The following is a 23,697-nucleotide window of genomic DNA, read 5'->3' as shown; positions in this document are numbered from 1 at the left end:
TGACTGTCAAAATTAAAGACATTTTTATACTAAACTGGATTTGAAATGCAAATATATATTTTTTAAACTACAACTGGATGCCACTCACAGAATTAAACATGCATGTAAAAAGGTATTGTGTAAGACGTAATACGGTTATGTGACAATAATGTAGCATATTAGTGTTAGAAATGTTTATAGTTGCATATTATTTTTAATAATACACTACCATTTGAAATTTTGGGGTCTGTAATATTTCCAAAAAATAAGTTAATATTTTAATAATTATTAGTAATTCATTATAAATACTATAAATAATTAATTAGGCTACTATTCATTAATAATTAATAGTTGCTGACTTTGGTTCAGTAAGGATGCTTTAAATCATCATATCAGAATGATTTCTGAAGGACCATGTGACTGAAGACTGGAGTAATGATGCTGAAAATTCAGCTTTACCATAACAGGAATAAAATAAAATTATTACACTTTTATTGTATTTTGTATTTATAAAATAAATGCAGCTTTAGTGAGCATAAAAGACTTCTCTTACCTATCCCAAACTTTTTAACAATCGTGTATAAACAGTGTACACTGCATAGTATGCAGTGAGTATTATGCTATTAGTCTGAACATATACCCTAAGATACAGCTAATCGATCAGGTACAGGAGCTGAACTGTGACAATGTCAGTAAACAGTAATTTATTAAACACCGCCTGTGACTAGATCTGATGCTGAGAGGGTTGTTGCATGTGATTTTACATGATGAGCAATTTGAGCTTCTAGAGGGGCTGATAATCAAACCTGCTCAGGAGAATCATGCATTATTCAATACATGAAAGACTCAATTAACCAAACGCCAAAAAGAGATTGACTTTAATAAGTTACCAACTGCTTGCTAACGCTGGTGATAAGGAAGGATCTGAGGAGGAAGGGAAGCATGGTACCAGCAGTGTGTTTTTGATAAATGACTGGCAAGGAGTGTATTTCTGTTACAGTGCATGTAAATCTAATTTATGTACAGTGAGGGATATGATGGATACTAAATGATGACAAAAGAGTTACGATCAGAAATAAGTCAGAGAACTGCAGTTTAGCACCTCCTACACAATGTGTGTGTGACGCATAACATAGCATAACGCACAGAGCTGTTCAGTTTGCAGTCCGAAAAGCCAGAAGACAATTAACATTCAAACCATAGGTTCCTTTCTAATCTTATATTAGATATGCTATTGTGTTAGTAATTAGTTTAATTAATAGATAATTGGCCAATTTAGTGGTTCTATTTAGGGTCGAGTAACATTGGAGTTTATTTTGGAGGTCAAAACGTGCTTTTAGTGATTCATCATGAGTGTCTTTTAGATTTGTGTCGATTTCTTTAATAATAGTTTTGGGGTTGTAGCTGTAGTCACTGGGGAGTTGAGCTTCATGGACGAGTTGAAGAGCGAGTGTGTTTAGAGGATGAGATTCTGCTGAGGTTTCATTGGTGAGGAGGGCTTAATATTGGACTGAATCTGGATCGGACTGATGGAGGTGATGCCAGAACTGAACACATCTCTTCTGGATCTCAATGTTCAGCGGGTACAAGCTTAATTCAGCCCTGCAACTGTCGTTGGACGTGCTTCTGTGAACCCCTGAAATGTTCCCAATTGTCCCAATTTTTCTGTTTTATAGTTTTATCCCAATTTTTAAGTTTTATCCCAATTTTTTTAATTTAGTACTGGTGCCCAAATTTCACATCCATATAAAAGAATTGGTTTTATTATTGAATTATATAATTTTATCCATGTTTTAATGGGTAATTTTAAGTGACCGCATCGTGACTTTATAGCATAAAAAGCCCTCCGAGCCTTCTCGCTTAGTGTTTGACAGCCAGACCGAAGCGTCCCGAAGCGCTGATGTCGATGCCCAGATGACTGTAACTAGTGCTGTGCTGCAGGACCTGCTCTTTATACGTGAACTGGTGTTTGTGTCCCTGAGATCTGGCCTTCTTCTGGAACACCACTCACTCACTCACTCACTCACTCACTCACTCACACACTCACTTATTTTACTCGCTCAACTTAACTCAACTCAACTCAACTCACCTCACTCACTCACTCACTCACTCACTTATGTCACTCACTCACTTATGTCACTCACTCAACTCAACCACTCACTCACTCACTCACTCACTCACTCAAATCAACTCAACTCAACTCAACTCAACTCAACTCAACCACTCACTCACTCACTCACTCACTCACTCACTCACTCACTCACTCACTCACTCACTCACTCACTCACTCACTCACTCACTCACTCACTCACTCACTCAACTCAACTCAACTCAACTCAACTCACTCACTTATATCACTCACTCACTTATATCACTCACTCAACTCAACCACTCACTCAACTCAACTCAACTCAACTCAACTCAACTCACTCACTCACTCACTCACTCACTCACTCACTCACTCACTCACTCAAATCAACTCAACTCAACTCACCTCACTCACTCACTTATATCACTCACTCAACTCAACCACTCACTCAACTCAACTCAACTCAACTCAACTCACTCACTCACTCACTCACTCACTCACTCACTCACTCACTCACTCACTCAACTCAACCACTCACTCAACTCAACTCAACTCACTCACTCACTCACTCACTCACTCACTGAACTCTCTCTCCCTCTCTCATTCACTCACTCACTCACTCACTCACTGAACTCACATTCACTCACTGAACTCTCTCACTCACTCACTCACTCACTCACTCACTCACTTATATTACTCACTGAACTCTCTCTCTCACACTCAGTCACTCAATCACTTATATCAATCACTCATTTATATCACGCACTAAACTCTCTCTCACTCACTTATATCACTCACTCCCTCACTCACTCCCTCACTCATCCTTCATAGTGCATGAACTCAAAATGTAAAAACGAACAAAGCCTCTTTATGAGAAAAGCGCCTGCCATGAACATTAATTCTGATTAAACAAAGTGAATCAAACCATTGCTCATATCGAACATAGACAAAAAGATAAAAATAACCTATATATCAGATATGTTTAGCCTTACCCTATGGTACTATAGGTCAAAACAACAGGAAAAGAAATGATGCAATACTGAGAAACAAGCACGTTCAGTGAGCACTTTGTGTGAATGCATTGAGACATATCCCGTCTGAGCATCACTGCAGTAGATTTGAGTTATGAGGCTTTCAACGGTGGATAATTAGAGGTGTATTACACTGCACATACCTCACAAAGCAAGGCAGGAAATCAATTATCATCAGACCCAGGTGAAATATCATTTTGAGCCAGGGCTCCCGTTCTCCTGGCTCGATACTCTGACACTGGCACGGATGAACTGATCAGGAGTCTGAGCGGTGAGAGAATGCCTGGGCTCTCGGTTTATAGCTTGATGAAAATAGAATCATGATTACCTCTACAGAAGGAAAGAATGTCTCAGTGCTGCCAAGACTTGAGCCTCTGATGAGGACGGCTGAATAAAACACTGATTGATAAAAATAATCTGGAAAACATACAACCATACTAGCCCATCCATCCAAAATGTCTTTATGGCTGTTATTGAAGATGCATAATGATTAATTAGCCTTTGTGTTTCGCCAGGTCTTTTAACACATGAATTATCATCTCCCACCCCCTAGCGTGAAAAAATGGTTGGAGGCTGTTTCATTTGCTCTTAATAGGGCAATTAACATTCTGATTTATATCTTGTGACATTGCAAGAGTTTTTAATGTTTCAGATGGAATTGATTTGCAACAAAAGAGGATCAGAAGCAGGTTGGTTTTCAATTTTCTATATATTATTTAAACTATATCCGAGGCACGTCTTGTGTTTAATTAAAAAAACAAACCTTTATTTAAATGGCCTTTCAGGAAAGGATTTTACAATGGCGTTAAAAATGTTGTCACACTAATGTGTCCACAGAGATGACCTGCAGGTTAATTACAATTAACAGGTGTAGGCTAGTAAAGGGACCAGATCATAATCCAGAAACGAGCTAGACAACAAATTATTCAAAACACAGACAGATAAGAAATAATAAATTATGTAAAGTTAACTAAAGATAAGCCCAGAAAATGCGCCCTGGATGTTTAAATAAAATAATAGCTGGGCTGTAATCATAATTTAAATAACTCAGGGACACAATCACTAATGTAGACAGTCAGACAGACTTTCTACAATTTCATATTTTTTCTATAATAATATAATAAAATTAATACAATTTTTCATAATAATATAATATAATATAATGTTACACTTTATTTTAAGGTGATGTGGTTACATTGTACTAACACAAATAAGTACTGTGTAATATTAATTTACTACATGTACATACTATAGTCACGGTTAGTGTTTGTTTTAGGGTTAGTTGCTTGTAATTATGCATTTAGTGTTACAGTTGTTACATAATTTATTCGTCTTTGTTAATGTTAGTTAATAAAAATACAACAGTTCATTGTTCATAGTTCATTGATAATATTAACAGATGCAACTTTTGATTAGTGAATGTTGAAATTAAATAAGATTAACAGATGCTTTAGGAGTATTTTTCATAATTTGAACAAATGGAACCTTATTGTAAAGTGTTACCTATTTTGTATAGTAGCCTAATATAATTTTACTTAGTCATTGTATTAAGTGTATATTATTATTATTATTATACGTTTATAATGTGATTTATATGTGGTTTATAAAATATAAAATTATACATTTTATCACCTGCGAGACTATCCTTTATTTTAACAGATAACAGGCAGAATTGGAAGACGAGAAAGAGAGATTGTGGAAAATGAGGGAGTGTGAGAATTAATGAGAGACAGAGAGTGGAGAAATACTATTACGAAGAGCAGGAAAGGGAAGCTAGAGAAAGAGTCAATTTTCACAGCTTCTCAAAAGTAGGGCAGTGAGATTCACAGCGGGGGTTTGTGAAGACACCTGATTGGCTGAGGTGAAACAACCATGTTTAATAAGCAGAGCTCAAGCACCTCCTTCCAAAAGTGTTGAAACATTCAATGAGCATGGCACATGAGTATGAGCCCTTCCACTAACATCAATTCCCAAGAGTCCAGACAATTTATCAAGAAAACCTTGGGCGAGGATGTCAAGGACATATTTGTGCCGGATCTGCTTCTCCTTAAGAATACTTACTTGGCACCACAGCCTATTGCATTCATTCTTAGTATAAGCTATACAGTGTCCCAAAGAGTTTCTGGACACTTAAGCCACACTTAAATAATAAATGCATTAGATAAATAAAATTGCATCTACAAACAAATAATATTACATTATTTCTTAGAACTAGCTTGACTTTTTAAATCGTTTTTTGCATTTGAAGCCATTGCCTCCTCATGTTCACACCTAAACCACAGGTGTAGTTCATCACATTTACTAACATGATCCATTAACCAGAGTTTTCTCATTCATTTTAAATGGTAATCTATGAGTGTGTCTCAATCAGCTCCCTAATCGTGACTAGTCGGCCATTTTAAGGGCCTCAAACGCGAAATCCTACCAATGCACTGAAACGTTTGCTCACAAAAAAAGCCCCACAATGCACCCTGAAAACCAAAAGTGTGCTTTCTTTCAAATAATTGTCACTTGGTTTGATATACTGCTATTTAATGCAATGACTTTCATTCATTTTAAACATAAATACAAGATAAACAGTCAATTGATGTCTGACCAACACAAAAAACTAGGGCATCATGATTATGACAAAAATCACAATTGTTAGTGTATCCATTGATATACTAGCCTATTTAAATCAATAGAATTTATAATTCAAAAAATATTTTGTTTTTATGTAGTTAAACATTCAATCAAGACGATTCACATTAACACTTTTAGCAGCTTGACAAGCAAAACTGTTAATGCTGAATAAATTATGCAGAATGCATAACACTGGAGTATTAAAATGGTCTCATCCCATGATAATTACTGAAGCTGCTCACACAGTTTCACATGACGGCTAGAGCTCCGCAGTTCAGAGAGAGTTCACTGCCTGAACCCTCACAAACACTCCTACAATAAATGAAGCTGTCCACACTGCATAATTAACTCTTATTAACACTGCCTGTGCCTTGATTTATGAGAAAGTTGTAGTTTTGTCACATCGCTTACTTGTGGTGTATATGCAGACAACATTTAGCAAATTCAAAATACTCTCAAATTCCAGATGATTTTTTTCACTTCAGTTATAAAACTTGAGTCAAGTGATGTTTAACACTGGTGTTGTTCATTGGGGGGGTCACACTTCTACTGTGTTTTTGGTTTTTGCTTGGTTTAGCAAATTAGCATGAGAGCGCAATTCCAAAAAAGCACTGATGGGAGAGGAAAGTTCTGTGTGTGATCTACTGATGACGTGCAAATTAAAGAACAGGCGCAGCCGGGTCATTTCCATAACGACCAACACAATCTACCAGGTAGTGTCTGGTTTAAGACCTGCTTTTTTTGGGCGGTAAATAATGGCGCAAACACCAGTAAATTGACAAGCGCAAACCTTAGTAAATCAAATCACCTTGCATGATTAATTTAAATACTCTCCTCCCATAAATGTTGCGTCTGAAAGGGGAAACTCTTACAAATGCATATGCAACAAGATCAGTTGCAAAAATAACCCTGTCCATGCCTTTTCAGCGCTAATTTTTCTTTAGCGAATCCTGACAGTAGTTTTCAAAACCAAAAGACGGTTTGCGCTAGCGCAAGCTGTTAGTAAATCTGACCCCAAAGGGCTTAAAAAAACATACTAAACAGAGTTCAAAAAGGCCAAAAGTTTTCTGTGATTTTTAGAAAATTTTATTAGCTCAGTATAAAAACCATTGCGCCTATAGAGTGTCCCCGTAAACCATATATACAAGTGTGTGTGTGTGTGTTCCAGGGGGGTAATCTATCAGCCGGAAACTGAAGCTTCCCCGGGGGCCGCCATTGATTAGCACACCATCACCTGCTGTTAGCAATCCATTGACTCCCATTCATTTTGGCGACAGCGAATAACTTTACATCTGAGGCGTTTAAAGACTCCATTTGTCCATTATTTATTTCTAAAGAAACATGAAAATATATAAAAGGCTCCATTACCTTGTATCTTACGTTATGGCCCCGTAGAAGCAGTTTTTGTAAAAATAGGCTAACGATTGCGTCATAACCACGCGACTCTCCGTCGCACAGTAGAGAGATTACCATATGGACGGGAGGAGAAGCTCGCGCGCAATCAGGGGGACGTGGAGGCAAAATGACAAAATAATTAATCAGAATACTTAGCAAAAGTTTCTCCTGCTCCAAGCTCATGGACACCTCCTACTCACACTCTCCGTCTCTGCAAGTTTCGGAAGGGAATGATTCAGATTTCTCTTGGCACAGCTACTAGAAGACAGACGGGTTGCTCACGTCACATCTACGTCGTCAAGCTCAGCTTGAGTCTGCGCAGTACGCTCAGCCATCAGGAAGTGAGTGCTTCTAATTGACTTTTCTTTTTCCGTTGAATCCAATGGGGTCGCTGTGTCCATTTCTTTTACTGTCTATGGTGTGTTCACACCAGGTTACCAAGTCACCAAGTTAAAAAAAAAATCAAAATGTACAATTTAATGACCAGAGCCAGAGGGTTAAATTCCCCCTGTGGTGAAAATCCAGCTTTTAATGTTGTTTTATGTCTATGTGGTGTTTTTAATACGCTTTAAGACAAACCATGTGCAAATTCATAAGTCAGCAACATTGCTGAGCATTTTTTCCTTAAAACTGCAGTGAAAGAAAGACTCAAAAACGAGGTTTTCTGACATCACAAACTACCTTGTAACCAATCAGGAGTGCGCTTCCCAAAAGCATCATTAACCAACTATGGTCACAAGTTCCGTGGTTATCAGCATAGTTCAACGAGTCGGTGTTTCCTGAAACCATCATTCTAACGAACACTGACAAACAGCATCGCAAAGTTGTGTGGTTGAAACGACTGCTCTTGACCTGTGGTTAGAAGCACAGTTTCATGTTTGCATGACATGTGGACACAATAAATCCTTATCTTGAGCAAAATAAGCAAGCTGACATTCAGTACAATCAGTATCTTTGATTTATAATACACACAAATGTCATTTACGTCTTTTAGTTTGTCAAGAGATTTAAAGCACCGTTTTTGAAATATGTACTATGTAAGAATGAGTCTATGATTGAATCTGGAAATAAAGCAAAATAGCTGAGAAAAATTTGAAATAGTCCTCACCTTAGCATTAATTCGATCTCAAACAGTTTCATTAAAAGAAGTTATAACTCCACCACCTGCTGCGTGACATCATTAACCAACATGGTTGAACTACCAATTTGCGGCGATACGGTTTTGGGAAACAGTCGTGACTAGTTGATTTCTTCAACGATGCATCATACTATGGTAGTTAAGCAGCGAGTTGCGTCGTTGTTCGGGAAACGCACCCCAGGTCAACGTGTGAAAGTCAACGAGTGGATCTCTGAGCTGGTGTGAGTGAGTGGAGGCGGGGCTAATTTGCATATTCATAGAACTGAGTATACTAAATGTGGCAAGGGTTGCATTGAAATGCAATGAATGCAAAGTTACATTTTTTCAAGGAAAAAACATTTAAATATGTAATTTTGGTGATCAAAGATGAGTTTTAAGAAATCAAATTATTGACTACAGGGGGACTTTAAATAAAACATACTTTTTCAGTACGGATCAGACTGCTTAAAAACTCAAAGGACTGTCACTGAATGACCTGTAGACTAACCTAAATGTCTCACTATTACATTCATGCGTACAACAGGCATATCTGTGATTGGTTACAATGCTCAACCTCTGCAAAACACTTTGTAAATAGAATAATTACACAACAGGCGCAGACCTAAATTAATTGCTATAATTGACTCTCAGTTGTAACTGTCTAGTACTACAATTGTCCAAACAACACGTAATTGTCCAGTACTAGAGAGTTTCAATAAAAGACAGAACATAGACGTGTGCTGAGGAAATAAAACATTGACTAGGTCTCTCTCTCCTCTCTGTGCCTTTCAGAGCCTCGACTGAAGCAGATCCACAGCACTGGGGTGAAAGTCTGTTCAAAGTACCACCTCAGCCTTGAACAAAACTCCCTGTGGAGAATCAAACACACAGTCTGAGAGAAAGAGAGCAGACTCACCTGCTGCACAGTTCGCTTCATCTTCACCGTTTTCACAGTCTCTTTCCCCGTCACACCGCCAGGACAGCGACACGCACTTTCCTCCACAGTCAAACTTCTCCGGTGGACACGTCTGTTTGACTGCTGTGGATCAGAAGCAGATGTTCGAACAGGTTCACCTAAAACGTCAAATCATTCTGCTGATCTCACTGTGTCTTCTTGCCTAATGTTTTATGAATGCTATGACATACTACTCAGCTCACATTCTGTTTTTCGACAACTATATAGTTTGGAAGTAGGTTTGTTGGGATGCAGGTTTGGTTCACAATTGATTCCAACTGTTGAATATTAGCATGTTGCTAAGCTAATGACACAAACACAAGCATGAAAATACAAAAAGTAAAAGTAATTAGTTGGTACTTTTTTTAATCAATACTTTTCAGTATTGAATGAAGTATATATAATATTTATCAGTTTTTTTCTTCACATCACAGTGCATTCTGGGATTGTCTTGTCCATGAAGGACACCTGTCACCATTTACTCACCATTTACCAAAATTCTGTCACCATTTACTAAGTCGTTCCAAAGAATATCAAAACAACATTGAAATTGGAACAACAAAATAATCACAGGATGAAGACAGAGTTTTATTTTGGGCTGAACTACTGGATACTTTTAAAGCAGCATAATAGTGTAAAGATAGCCAGTTCAAAAGTTGTCTAAAAATGATCAAATATACCTAAGGTCAGAAGCTTGTGCTTATCCTGGAATATGTACGAGATGGGTAATCCATAAGTGAATCAATTCATTTGAATTGGTGAATCAGTTCATTCAGTTAGTTCATTTATTTGAACAGTTCATTAGTTAATGAACTAATTAGTTAATGAACAAAGAGTAAATTATCCATTTTATGAGCCACCGCAGAAATGTCCTTTTTGTAGCAAAATATATAGTTAATTTGCTGCTCTTTATCACCATGTTTAAATTGTATAAATTAGGGTGTTTCCTTTTTTACTGGTTGTATTTTGAGTATCTGCTCAATTTTAATGTTATCTAAATTGAGATCCTAATTATTTTAGTTCCATATAAACTCTTAAGGTCCTTGCACACTGAGGCCGAAATTTTCGTATGCGTTTTTTTCGTATTCGTGATTTGGTGGATCTGAATTGTCAAAACACCATTCAAATGCTTGTTACGGATGCGAAAAACGCAGAAAATCGAACCTGATCCGAATTTTTTTATGACGGACAAAAGTTTCGGAGGCAGTGTGTAAGTGTGATTTACATAACGTGAGGTCGTATTTATTTTTTAACGTGCGAAAATTTCGGACGCGAATTTCGGACTCAGTGTGCAAGGGCCTTTATTGTAACTGTAATGTTCTGATCGGGCAATGAGGATGAGATGAGGCAAGTGGATCTAAATGCAGCCGTATACTTTAATAAACAAATAAAACTAAGAAACAAGCAAGGATTAATACTAATTAAATGTAACAGAGTGCTCTTAAACACAAGCAACGCCAAACAAAGAACAGAAAAAAATGAGGTTTAAGTGCTTCATTTTGGGCCCACCTTGAGAGTCCATGAAAACTAAACTGAAACTAAAACTAAAGTGACAGTAACAATAAATAATTTCATCTTGCATGGGATCTGATCATAAAAAAAAAAAAAGTTAAATGCCTCCTAAAAAATAATACTGCAAAAAAAAAAAAAAAAATATATATATATATATATATATATATATATATATATATATATATATATATATATATATATATATATAACTATGACAATGTTAATGACAGCTGTAAACAGGGTCTCAGAGCTTTTCTCTCCTGGCATCCTTAGAAGAATAGTTCACCCAAAAAAGAATATTGTCATCACCCTCATGTCGTTCCAAACCTGTATGACACATAAGAAAATATCAGAGGGTGAGTAAATGATGGCAGAATTGTCATTTTTAGGTGAACTATCCCTTTAAATGATAGTAAACAGGGTCAGGCGGCAGATCAGAGGGCCCGTGGCCCTCGTTTTAGCAGATCTGTCCCCCTCTCTCCTTCACAGTCACGGTCAATCTGCTCCATTTGGCATGGATGTCTGTTGATATTAGATAACAGTTTGAGAGGTATCAGAAATGCAGGCATAAATAAATCATCTCCGGCTGCAGAGGCCTGGAGAGCCGCCACAGTCAATGAGTCTGCCGGGGCCATTCAGCTGCTCTTATATCATGGAAGAATTCACAGGGGCCCAACAAGTTGTACCAATTAGCATGGCCAAGGATATGTTGTATACACTGAAATGGCAGCTCCGTTGAAGCAGTCAGTTTTGACTTGAGTGAATTTATTATCCATCACTGGATCTGTTTCATAATTTAAAGGAGTGATACATATCAAATGGGGGAGTGATTTCTGCATTATTGCAGCACTTGTCCAACCCTACAGTATCATTCATCAAGCAAGATGGCTGTCATTAATCTTCCTGACTTTATTCAAATATGCTTATATTGAATGCAAGCAAGCCTTGCTATTGAAATAGTGTGAACCAACAGTGTCATGTCATAACACTTCATGGCATACAAAGGATCTGCAATGCAGTAATGCAGTGTTTTAGTGTGCAGGAGGGTGTGTGTCAGTATTCATTTTTTAACTGAAACAATTGTTATGCTTCAGAGATTCATAAGCCACCAAGAGAGGATAGACTAATTCTGAAAACATCAACAGGACACATTAAATCTGGAGCTTTGTTCCCAAACCTAGTGAGCTGTCTTGCTGTCTACATCCTACATCAGCTGACAGCATCTATCTGACATGGAACCTAATAAGTGACAGATTTGGAACGTTCTTCACAGCATGTGTGCCACACAATATAGCACCAATCATGTGAAACACACAGGAGACTTGGTACACAATTGTCAAACGGTAGAATGTCGCTAAGGCACAAGAACAAGCATAAAATATGCAGCACAGAGCACTCAGATATTTGCTAATGGTATTTAGATGGAACTATCAACTAAAATGTTACGTTCTAAGTATAAGTGCTGTTATTGTTCTTTGAAAATAGAACTAAAATTAGTTACAAAAAATGTTTTTTTTTAGAAAAAATATTTGTTAACTGAAATAAAGCTGAAATAAAAAGAAATATATATAAATAAAATGAATTAGAGTACTAAAAATAGTAAAACTAAAACCGAAATAAAATTTAAAGCCTTATTAAAGCTAAACAGGAATTTAAAAAAAAATGATAAAAATTACTAAAACTAAAATGAAAATAAAAACTAGTTAAAAAAATTAATAAACGCTATATAACAATACTAAAATAACAATGTGAAGTATGTTTGTTATTGACCAGGTTTTACATTGTTGTTTTTTGTTTGTTTTTGTTTTTAATAATCAGAGAGCATTCTGGGATTGCCTTATCTGTGAAGAACACATGCAATGCTGCAAAATGATCTTCATTCTTTACTCATCCTCATGTCATCCCAAACGTTCTTTCCTTCAAAAGATCAAAACAACACTGGACTCCATTGTATGAAAATAAAAATATTCCTTTTCCCAATTTTGACTCCAATAAGGTAAAAATAAAAATAAGTAAATAAATAAATAAACCAAACATTTAAATATCAAATGTATATACTGTCTTTTTGCAAAACATTTTGTCACACTAAATAGGATGAACAAAAATCAGCAGCCTCAAAAACACTTTCACAAGGAACTTTGTATAAAAATATCAGAAAAAACAACTTACTAATATATATTTCAAACATTAATAAAGACAATTAGTTATAAAATTTAGCACAAATTAATTCTACTGAACAAAGTGCAAGAAATCAAATATAATCAAATGTAAGATAACACTGCATATAGTTAAAAAAAAAAAAAAAATATATATATATATATATATATATATATATATATATATAGATAAATCTTTATGAAAGTTACACAAGTTATTCAGTCAAGATCAGTCACTTTACAAGATATTGTGACATATATTTTGACCGCTCCCGGGTCCGCATGACAGCTTTCACATTACCAGCTTTTCATGCAAACTGTGCTCTGTTTCGAAGTAAACTGCCAGTGTGAAAGCCCCCTAAAAGGATTTGGTTTTAAGAGGTACGGTCTGCTATTTCTGCAAAAAAAAACAGGAAAAGGGAAGAAAAGGAGAGTGAGAATGTCAGCAAGGTCAGAGCTTTCTTCAGCCCCATGTAATCTCACACTTGTGTTGTCTGAGGTAAGAGAGTGCGGTGTCGTGAAAAGGTCGCGGTGGACTCAGAGGAGACACTGGGCTTTGCTGATGGCAATTTGATCAAGGGCTTCTTAACTCCACTTCATCAAATCAGCAGAGTCAAATATCGCCGCTAGTCTCTAAACACATTAAATTGATCCCCACTTCATAGTCAATTCTGCTGTCAGGAGAGCTGCCATATGGAAATAGAGTACAGGAAAATCATGTGCCGGAACATTAATGTAGTCACCTTTAACTTAAAGCTGCAGTGTGTCATTTCTAAGCCACAAGCGAGACCAAATAGTTCCTAGAACTAACCTAAGAAGTTAGTTCTAGGAACTAACCACCAGGGTGGTTCCCTGATAAATAATGGTTCCCTTAGGAACATTTTCCTGTTGCATTCGCGCCGCCAGTAGGAACTCTGAAGTGACGTAAGCCGCGCTTGTTGTTGGGACTTTTATTTTGACGGCGCTGGGAACGCCAGAGCAAACAAACAGTGCTCGCATTCTCCGTGTTCATTAGTTTACGATCTGTCTAATAGTCCTGTCTAATACGTTATTGGATAGAACTGTTATACATAGAAAGTAGACAGTAATGAAAAGTTATTAGCGTATGTCGTGTGGTTTATGTCCAGTGTTGCTAGCTGAGCAGAAATACATAATCATGTTTCGCTTGGTCTCAGCGTAAAGGCTAAGAGGCCCATCTATCACTGTTTTCCATGTTCGTAGAGTTAGTTTCTGAAGTAAATATATAGGCTATAATCTGTGTTTACACAGCTTTTTTTAAATGGCGGGTGCCGGTGTTTCGCGTGCGTTCGACCAATCAGCGTACACTAACGTCACGGATAGTTCATATAGTGCTGGTTTTAGGAACTATGAAAAGGTTCCTCTGGTGCGAAAGCCCCTATTGGCTCAAACAATGAACTGAGTTTTGGAGCTAAATATGTGTTTTCTGAACAACAACAACAACACTTAAAAAAATTGTCTATACTATAGAAGCTGGTTTATTTTAATATTTATTTTATATAAATTTTATATTTATTTAATATAAAAAATATTTATAAAAAAATAAATTAAAAAAGGTAATTTCGACTTTTTATCTCACAATTGCGAGTTTATATCCCACAATTCTGACTTTATGACTTGCAATTGCAAGCTGAGAACTCACAATTCTGAGAAAAGTCAGAAATGTGAGTTATAATAATAAAAGTATCTTGAGCAGTAAATCAGCATTGTAATGATTTCTGAAGGATTATGTGACACTGAAGACTGGAGGAATGATGCTGAAAATTCCGTTTTAACATTACATTTTAAAATATATTAACATAGAAAACAGGTATTTTAAATTGCAATAATATTTCACACTATTTCTGTTTTTACTGTATTTTTGATCAAATAAATACATGTACTGACCCCAAACTTTTGAATAGTGGTGTATGTACAAAAACACACTGAGCGTGAGTATATAAAATATTACAACTCACATTTTTGGATGAACTAACCCTTTAACACAATTCAATTTGACTTTTATTAAACATTTACAGAGCACTAGTACAGCTTGACTCTTGTTAGCTCCATTGTTAACATGTTATTGAGGAACAAACTAGGTCATTTCTAGATCTGGGCCAAATTAAAGAGACAGAAAGCTAAAAAAATAAATTATTTAAGCACTGTTTTAGTTCAGCTGGTATTATAGTTCACTTCATAGACAGATCAGCGAACTAGTAATCCTTCGATTATAACTGGGTAATGTTACAGACGGACAGGCTTCGATATACTGAAGAAAAAGATTTCATGCACTAGTCCAGCAGTGATTTAAACATATTGGACAACATATGGCAGTCAATTACATAAAGTGGGGCAGCAAAGCCCTGGTTGTGCTGTATTTTGACGGTAGAGATCACAAACATTCTCAGCTTTCAGACACTAATGCTTTCCTTATGAATGTTTAGCTTTTCTTTTTAAACGCCGTTAAACCGGCTTTTATCATTCCTGTGTGTTTTTCTGCAATAGGAAAATGTTAAATGTGCTGAACATGGAAGCATCATTCATTTTTAAATAAGACATCCATAATAGTGTTCACTAATGTGAGAGCACAAGGTTACTCCAGCATGAAATCTGTGCGTGACAGACGAGGTGTGTGTGTGTGTGTGTGTGTGTGTGTGTGTGTGTGTGTGTGTGTGTAGGAATGTACTCATGCTGTACCTTTAGGTTTATGTGCATGTGTGTAAAGCTTGGCTTATTTAGTCATTTAGCCATCATAATAGAAGGTGAGCATCAGTGATCCTAGGACAGGTTAGAAAAAAATGCAGATAAGCAATGAAATTCATTTAAATAATAAGGAATTCATTACAAGAATTAGGGCCGTCAATTTGTATTTTGATCTAACAAATGCAGCCTTGGTGAGCATAAGAGACTTCTTTCAAAAACATAAAAAAATATATGAATTATTCAAAACTTTTGACTGGTAGTGTATTAATATGATTTATTTTTAATAGACTGACAGCCCAAATAATTACATTAAATTTATTTTAATTTTACCCAACTAAAAAACAAAACAAAAAAGCAAAATGACAGCAGATTCAAAGCTTAGAACAGTTAATGTAATGCGTTTTGCGTTTAGCGTGGACAGACAGATTGCAGCAAGCCTGGTTTGGACATGGTGAAACTCTGAGGATATTGAACAGCTCTAGGCACAATCTCAGGGTTGCCATCTCATAACACTTTTTTGACAAGACCTGAATGCTGAAGTAAGTCGTTTGAGGCAAAACGCTAAACAAAGCCTTGAGATATTGCTGGATAAAGGACATGCTTCATTGTTTATGGCAGCTATACAATTTAAACACGAATGAGGTTTTGTTAAACTACACAGCTTCAGCGCGGTCATAGTGCTTTTGGGGACAATTTACAAGATCCAATTATTCAGTTGCTATGAGTGTTGTAGAAAAGGTCTTCTTTCTTTGTAAGAAATCTCTCAAGTCAAGAAGTTGCAGATGCCAGCTGTACATCTACCAATCCCGATAACTCTCTTTTATACCATTTCACTGAGGCTCTCTGGCTTCTCTTTAAAGGTGGCATGCCACCAACTGGTCAATTAAAAAAAAAAAAAAACAGCATATGACATTTAAATCGTACCATAGAGTAACTGGTGCATGTTTATACTCAGTGTGTTTGTCTCGTACTAGTACATTCCATTCAGTGTATGTCATACACCATCCAGACCTATAGGCCTAACTGAGGCCGACAGTTCCCTACTTTTGTTTACCAGGCTATTCTACAAACATATACTATATCTCTAATAAAAATATACAACATTGTAATTTCCTTTCAGATGAAGCGCATTTTACTCAGACATATGCTCTATTTTGGATGTTATAAATGATGGCCAGCCAGGATTGGAAAGCCATGCAATATGAACTGTATGACTACAACAGGCTTTTTCAATTTTAAACTGAAGTCTAGGGACCCCCGGGGGCATTTTATAAAAAATAATAATACATTTGTTATATATATATATATATATATATATAGAGAGAGAGAGAGAGAGAGAGAGAGAGTTACGTCTTGTTTGAAGCAGAGGAGGAAGCAGGATCCAAGTGCAGTAGTCTTTTATTAAATAAACTCAAAACTTCACATATACAAATACAAACTCAGGACTGAGACTCGGGAACAGAACAACCACCATGGAGCAAAAATAAGAACTGACAAAGACTGAACTAAACACAGGGCTTCAATACACAGACAGACAAGATAAACAAGGTAACAAGGGGGCGTGGCTAATAAGAACCACCTGGGGAGACTAATCAACATAACGGGGAACTGCTAAACACGGGACAAGACGGAGGAACACAGACATGAATCATTACATAACCCCACCCTTAAGAGTGGCTTCCAGACACTCCCCAAGAAACAATAGTCCAGGAGGGTGGTGGAGCGGAGGCGGACCCGGGGGCGGGATGGAGGGCCAGGCCTGTGGAGCGGAAGAGGACCTAGAGACTGCGGCAGGATGGAAGGCCAGGGCGGAGCAGGCAGAGCAGGCAATCAGGGCAGAGACGACCCTTCAGGCGGCCAGGGAGGAGACGACCCTTCAGGCGGCCAGGGAGGGGACGACCCTTCAGGCGGCCAGGGAGGGGACGACCCTTCAGGCGGCCAGGGAGGGGACGACCCTTCAGGCGGCCAGGGAGGAGACGACCCTTCAGGCGGCCAGGGAGGAGACGACCCTTCAGGCGGCCAGGGAGGAGACGACCCTTCAGGCGGCCAGGGAGGGGACGACCCTTCAGGCGGCCAGGGAGGAGACGACCCTTCAGGCGGCCAGGGAGGGGACGACCCTTCAGGCGGCCAGGGAGGAGACGACCCTTCAGGCGGCCAGGGAGGGGACGACCCTTCAGGCGGCCAGGGAGGGGACGACCCTTCAGGCGGCCAGGGAGGGGACGACCCTTCAGGCGGCCAGGGAGGAGACGACCCTTCAGACGGCCAGGGAGGGGACGACCCTTCAGACGGCCAGGGAGGGGACGACCCTTCAGGCGGCCAGGGAGGGGACGACCCTTCAGGCGGCCAGGGAGGGGACGACCCTTCAGGCGGCCAGGGAGGAGACGACCCTTCAGGCGGCCAGGGAGGAGACAACCCTTCAGGCGGCCAGGGAGGAGACGACGACAGACACCGGCTCAGGAACAGACACCGGCTCAGGAACAGGCGTGGCGGCGGTCATCTCTGCTGAGGGCTCAGGTGACGTGGCGCCGGCCATCTTGTCTGGAGACACTAAGCTCGGCGGCGGCCATCTTGTCCGGAGACACTGGCTCGGTAGACGTGACGTGAACAGTCTCTGGCTCGGCAGAAGTGACGTCAACAGTCTCTGGCTCGGCAGACATGACGGGAACAGTCTCTGGATTGGCAGACGTGATGTCAACAGTCTCTGGATCGGCAGACGTGACGTGAACGGTCTCTGGATCGGCAGACGTGACGTGAACGGTCTCTGGATCGGCAGACGTGACGTGAACGGTCTCTGGATTGGCAGACGTGATGTCAACAGTCTCTGGATCGGCAGACGTGACGTGAACAGTGTCTGGATCGGCAGACGTGATGTCAACAGTCTCTGGATCGGCAGATGTGACGTGAACAGTCTCTGGATCGGCAGACGTGTTTTGAAGCTCAGGCTCGGAGGATAATGTGAGCTTGCGGGGCTCCTCATTCGTAAAGCCCACAGTAAATGACGAACCGCTCCAAAAAAGGGCAAAGTTAATAAATCCTGCTAGCGAGCCTCGAGGACCATCACGAACAAGTTTTGAGTGGTAATATTTATTGAGCCCATAACAATAAAAATCAATGAGTGCGTAATCTGGAAAGTCGATGAGGTGTGAAAGGTCTAGGAAATCTTGGGTGTGGTCCTCGAGTGGTCGGTTACCTTGACGGAGTTGAAGGATGCATACTGCTGGATCCATAATTTGGTCAGTTCTTCTGTTACATCTTGGTTGAAGCAGAGGAGGAAGCAGGATCCAAGTGCAGTAGTCTTTTATTAAATAAACTCAAAACTTCACATATACAAACACAAACTCAGGACTGAGACTCGGGAACAGAACAACCACCATGGAGCAAAAATAAGAACTGACAAAGACTGAACTAAACACAGGGCTTCAATACACAGACAGACAAGCTAAACAAGGTAACAAGGGGGCGTGGCTAATAAGAACCACCTGGGGATATTAATCAACATAACGGGGAACTGCTAAACACGGGACAAGACGGAGGAACACAGACATGAATCTTTACATATATATATATACTCAAAAGTTTTACATTTAGTAGTATTATACATTTACATTTATACATCATATACATTTAACATACAATGTGTAGAAAATATTTAATATAAACTAAATATTTATAGATTTATCTTTTAATAATAAAAAAGCCAATTATAAAGATTTTCTTTAAAAAAAATGCTCCACTAAACATTTTTCTCACTGTAAAAATTGGTCTTTATATATTAAAATATATATCTACTTTTATATTTTGGTAAGACTATAAAAGTATATAAAAACAATCACCAAAAAGTTGGACTAGAAACCTGTGGACTTAATCTTTAATCTTTGTCCCGCCAAAGATTTATTTTGATCTATTTTGATCATTTAATGTGACAAAACCAATAACGGAACAAAATAATCTGATACTGTATGTCAGAATGTCCTGTGCATTTAATCTTGGAGTGTAATAGATCTGCCACTTTTCCATAATGTGTTACTTTGTTGTTCACTTTGAGTCCCTCAGTGACTATAGTATAAATTACCTAAGTGATTCTTTTTTATTTCACGTATAATAGGATAAGTTAATATTACAAACTGTTTCTTTGCATTAATTTTGGATTTATTATGAGCATACTGGGCTGGGGAAGGTACTTTGTTGATGACCGTGTTTGTCCGCCACCACCGAAGACCAGTTTTGACCCGGGAAAACCCCTGTATTACTAAAATGTAGTAACATCAAATACAATCCTACACAATAATACTCAGTCTATAATGCATAACAACTATTTATGCAAATGAACAGACCTCCAAATAAACAGCATCTAATTGGTTCTTATATCTTGCCTATCAGCTAATGGTTTTTACACAGAGCATCGGTCTTACATTGTGAATTCATTAGAAGAGCAGTTGTTGAAATGTGCCTTGAGTATTTATTCCATTTAAATGCATTAGATAACTCTTTTGTGTGGCATTTCTGTTGAAGATGCTTCTTAAAGATTATGAAATCCCATTAGCATGCAAACTCATGAAATGAACAGTCGCCTATACTGATGAAATAAATAAATACAATAATATACCCATGCATTAGCTGGAAGTAAATGACTTATTTTTTTAAATCCACATTACTGGCATACACAAATTGAACATGATTGCCTCTTTCTGCTGAAGTTAATGCAGACATGGAGCGGAAAGAGCAGAAATGCCGCAGGGAGCTCTCATATTTGAGTTGCAGTCAATCTAATATGACGTTTCATGTTCCACAGCTGTGCTCCTCACCTACAGATGCCGGTATACTGTAGTCATGGAAACAGAGCCATGGTTTTATTGTGCAACTCACAAAATTCTCATATTGGCCTCATGTAATCAATATAATCACTGTCTATTTTTTCACTTGTCAAAACAGCAACAAGAGGCCTGTTGGACAGACTAAACATGTTGTTTTTGATTTACTGAGTACCCATGTGCTCAGCTGAACACATTGAAACAACTGAAACACTATGGTGGCTGGAGAAAGTAACATGGCCAAAAGCATAATGGCCTTGAGTGATGTAATGCTTTTATAAAAAGGCACCAATATAAAAATTACAGAACATCAAAACACCACATCCAAAAATGAGTTACATTTATTATTAGCAATAATATTATTATTTATAATAATACTCTAACAACAACATAAAGAATAATAATAATGAGTAGAATTATTATTAATGCCAATAATAAATGTAACTATTTAATGGACATGGTGTCTTACTGATATTAACGTTGGTACTGTCCATATTAACCATAGACATTTTTTATTCCTAAAACATTTGTCTTCTTCCAGTGTTGAAATAGATTTTGAGTCCCAGATGTTCAGTGTAAAGACTGTAGTTTGCCTGCCTGGTTCATTAATTCATTAGACTGCTTACAGCTGCCAAGCCATGCAGCAACTCGGCACATTAATATTGAATCCGGCTAATGTGTGGTCACAGGTGTGCGTTTACAATAACTTTGAGCTGATATTCAGAATTTAGAGTTGGAACTATAATAACTTTTTATAGCGCCATTAAAGGAGCTTCTCAAACCGTTTCACAAGGTAAAAATACAAGGAAAATACAACATAAATCAACAATAGTACATCGGTGTATTAAAACAATAAGAAATCAACAATGTTACCGCAATTAACAGTAAGCTAATAAAAAAAAAAAAATACAAATTGTTACAAGAGACTGTGTTTCCTGAATTTCAACAGTAAGTTGGTTCCACAACCTGGGAGCAGCTATAGAAAAGGCTCTGTCACCCATGGAATATAACTGTGCTTGATGGACAGCCAACAGGCCAGGCTGAGAAGGGCCAAGCGGGAATAAATAAAGACGGAAAAGTAACGGTCCTAAAATTGAGCCCTGAGGTATGCCAGTAGAAACTGGTCCAATATAATAGCCTATGCTTCAGTATGCTGTTCAGACCCGTTTGATTCTTTATTACATATTTACATACTACAAAGGAAGAATGGACAAACATACCAAATGAAGGAACAATCCACAGGACAAAAACTACAAGTCATTTTTATTTTCTCTGTTTTATCATTTAGTACAGTGGTGAAGTTTTGTCTTGGGGCAGAATTGAACTGTGGACTCATTCATCTTTAATGGGAACTCTAGCACAAACAGCCCTTTCTGTAGATTTCTCTCATGTTTTCCCACTGAACATCATCCCTGAACACACATTTTCTGAACTGGTTGGGGATGGGGACTGAATCATTCATGATAAAAGTACACACGCGATAGCAGAAGGTAAAAATGTAATTAAATACTAGATGAGATTCTCAGATGAGCTTTGAAATAACTTCCGCTGAATAAAATAACACTCCTATAATTTGATCCATGGGTACAAAATACATTGAAAAGGAATTGAAAAGAATTTCAGCCTTGAATACATCACAAAGCCGTGAGTACATAGAGTTTGCGTGATGCTATCTACATGAACTCTGCAACATGTCACATTTAATTTTCCCACAGAGAGGAAAGAACATTTACTGGATAAATGAATCAGACCAAACATCAGACAAACACAATCATGTTCCTGCACAACAAACACACTAGGTGGCCAATCAGTGACTGTGTTTAAACTGACTTCAGGTGCAGTTTATAGGAGTGTGTTTAATATTAGTAGCCTAAAGGAATGTTCTGGGTTCAATGCAAGTTTTATCACTCGGCTTACCAAAAAAAAAAAAGACTCGTCCCACATTTCACAGTAATGCATTATGGATGATTCATAATTAATAAGGCATTCTGGGGGTTAAACAACTGAAATGTGAAGCTTGTATTAAAATTACAGCATGTATATTAACTCTTCTGTAGAAAAAGTATGTAACTGGAGCTGATGAAAGCTATCTATGTGATCCCTTTAATGCTAAGATTTCTTATGTGGATAAATTTGCCCTGTTGACTTCCATTAGAGCGATACTGTAAAAACAATTATGCTTGTTTTTACAAACTGAGGGTTGAGTCAAAATAATTTTCTTTTGCAGAATAGGCCTATCACAGACGCAATTTATAGTACTTAACCTAAATTGAAATTGTAACAATCCTTTAAATCATAAATTCTCAACCAGGGGCTTCGGCAAACTTCCCCAATATTAAAGCTTCAGTAGGTAACTTTTGTAAAAATGTATTTTTTACATATTTATTAAAACTGTCATTATGTCCTGACAGTAGAATATGAGACAGATAATCTGTGAAAAAAATCAAGCCCCTCAGGCTCCTCCCAGTGGTCCTATTGCCATTTGCAGAAATACACCGCTCCCGGTAAGAAACAACCAATCAGAGCCAGGAGGAGTGTCTTAGGAGTGTCAATCATGCTCGTGTGAGCGCTGATCACCCCCTCTTCCTGCACAGCGCGTGCGGCCATTCAAAATCAATACTGCCGGTGTGCCGCAGCTGTGCTAATGACGGATAAACAATCCAAACTGCCAATTCCTCGTGTGACACCAGCTCATAAAATAACGGGTAAACGGAAAAAGGCAGATGACGATGAAAAAAAAATCCAAAAAGAAAGAATTTGATAGAGTCCGAATTAAAACGAGGGTCGGAGCGGCTTTTCAGAGGGAGCTACGTGTCCTGAAAGGATTTAAAACCGATGCCGAGTTAGCCACATTTCTGCTTGACAAGTAAGTATCCCTGCTTGATTTGTTTCATTTTTTAAGAACTACACAACTAAGATAATTTCAAAACAGGCCTGACAAATTATGTATGGCATGATTTCTTGTAGATTTCAGGGTTGTGCTTTGCATATAACATCAACACCAACCAAACATCCAAAAATAATGTATTAGCAAACCTTATTTAGCATTACATATCACTAGAATAATTTTCAGGCTAAGTCAACGTTTTCTAAAAACTCCCTACTGCAGCTTTATAGTTATAGCTCGTTAGCGAATCAAAAAATATATATTTTTAACTTTACCAATATCGATATGCTAGCTTGATAGTGAGTACTAAAATACATCTTATTTGTTTATATTCATAATGATAAAGTTAGATTTTTTTTATTACATGTGATTCTGACATGATGTCACTGCATGCACGCTCTCTGCTCGTCTCAGGTAAATAATGCATCCTCCAGCTTAGC

At 37.9% G+C, this 23,697-nt stretch overlaps 1 protein-coding gene across 2 annotated transcripts in view; it reads right to left on the bottom strand.

Moving 5' to 3' along the window:
- LOC307160859 (low-density lipoprotein receptor-related protein 8-like) overlaps window positions 1–23,697 on the bottom strand; it is an 86,713-nt gene that overhangs the window by 38,452 nt on the left and 24,564 nt on the right. For both annotated transcript variants that reach the window (XM_079875150.1, XM_079875151.1), the window contains exon 4: window positions 9,150–9,272. In XM_079875150.1, the coding sequence (XP_079731276.1) occupies window positions 9,150–9,272 (123 nt within the window). The remainder of the gene's footprint in view (window positions 1–9,149; window positions 9,273–23,697) is intronic.

Source organism: Squalius cephalus, assembly GCF_949319135.1.
Source record: "Squalius cephalus genome assembly, chromosome: 7".
Lineage (NCBI taxonomy): Eukaryota > Metazoa > Chordata > Actinopteri > Cypriniformes > Leuciscidae > Squalius > Squalius cephalus.
This window is presented reverse-complemented; position numbering and strand designations above follow the sequence as displayed.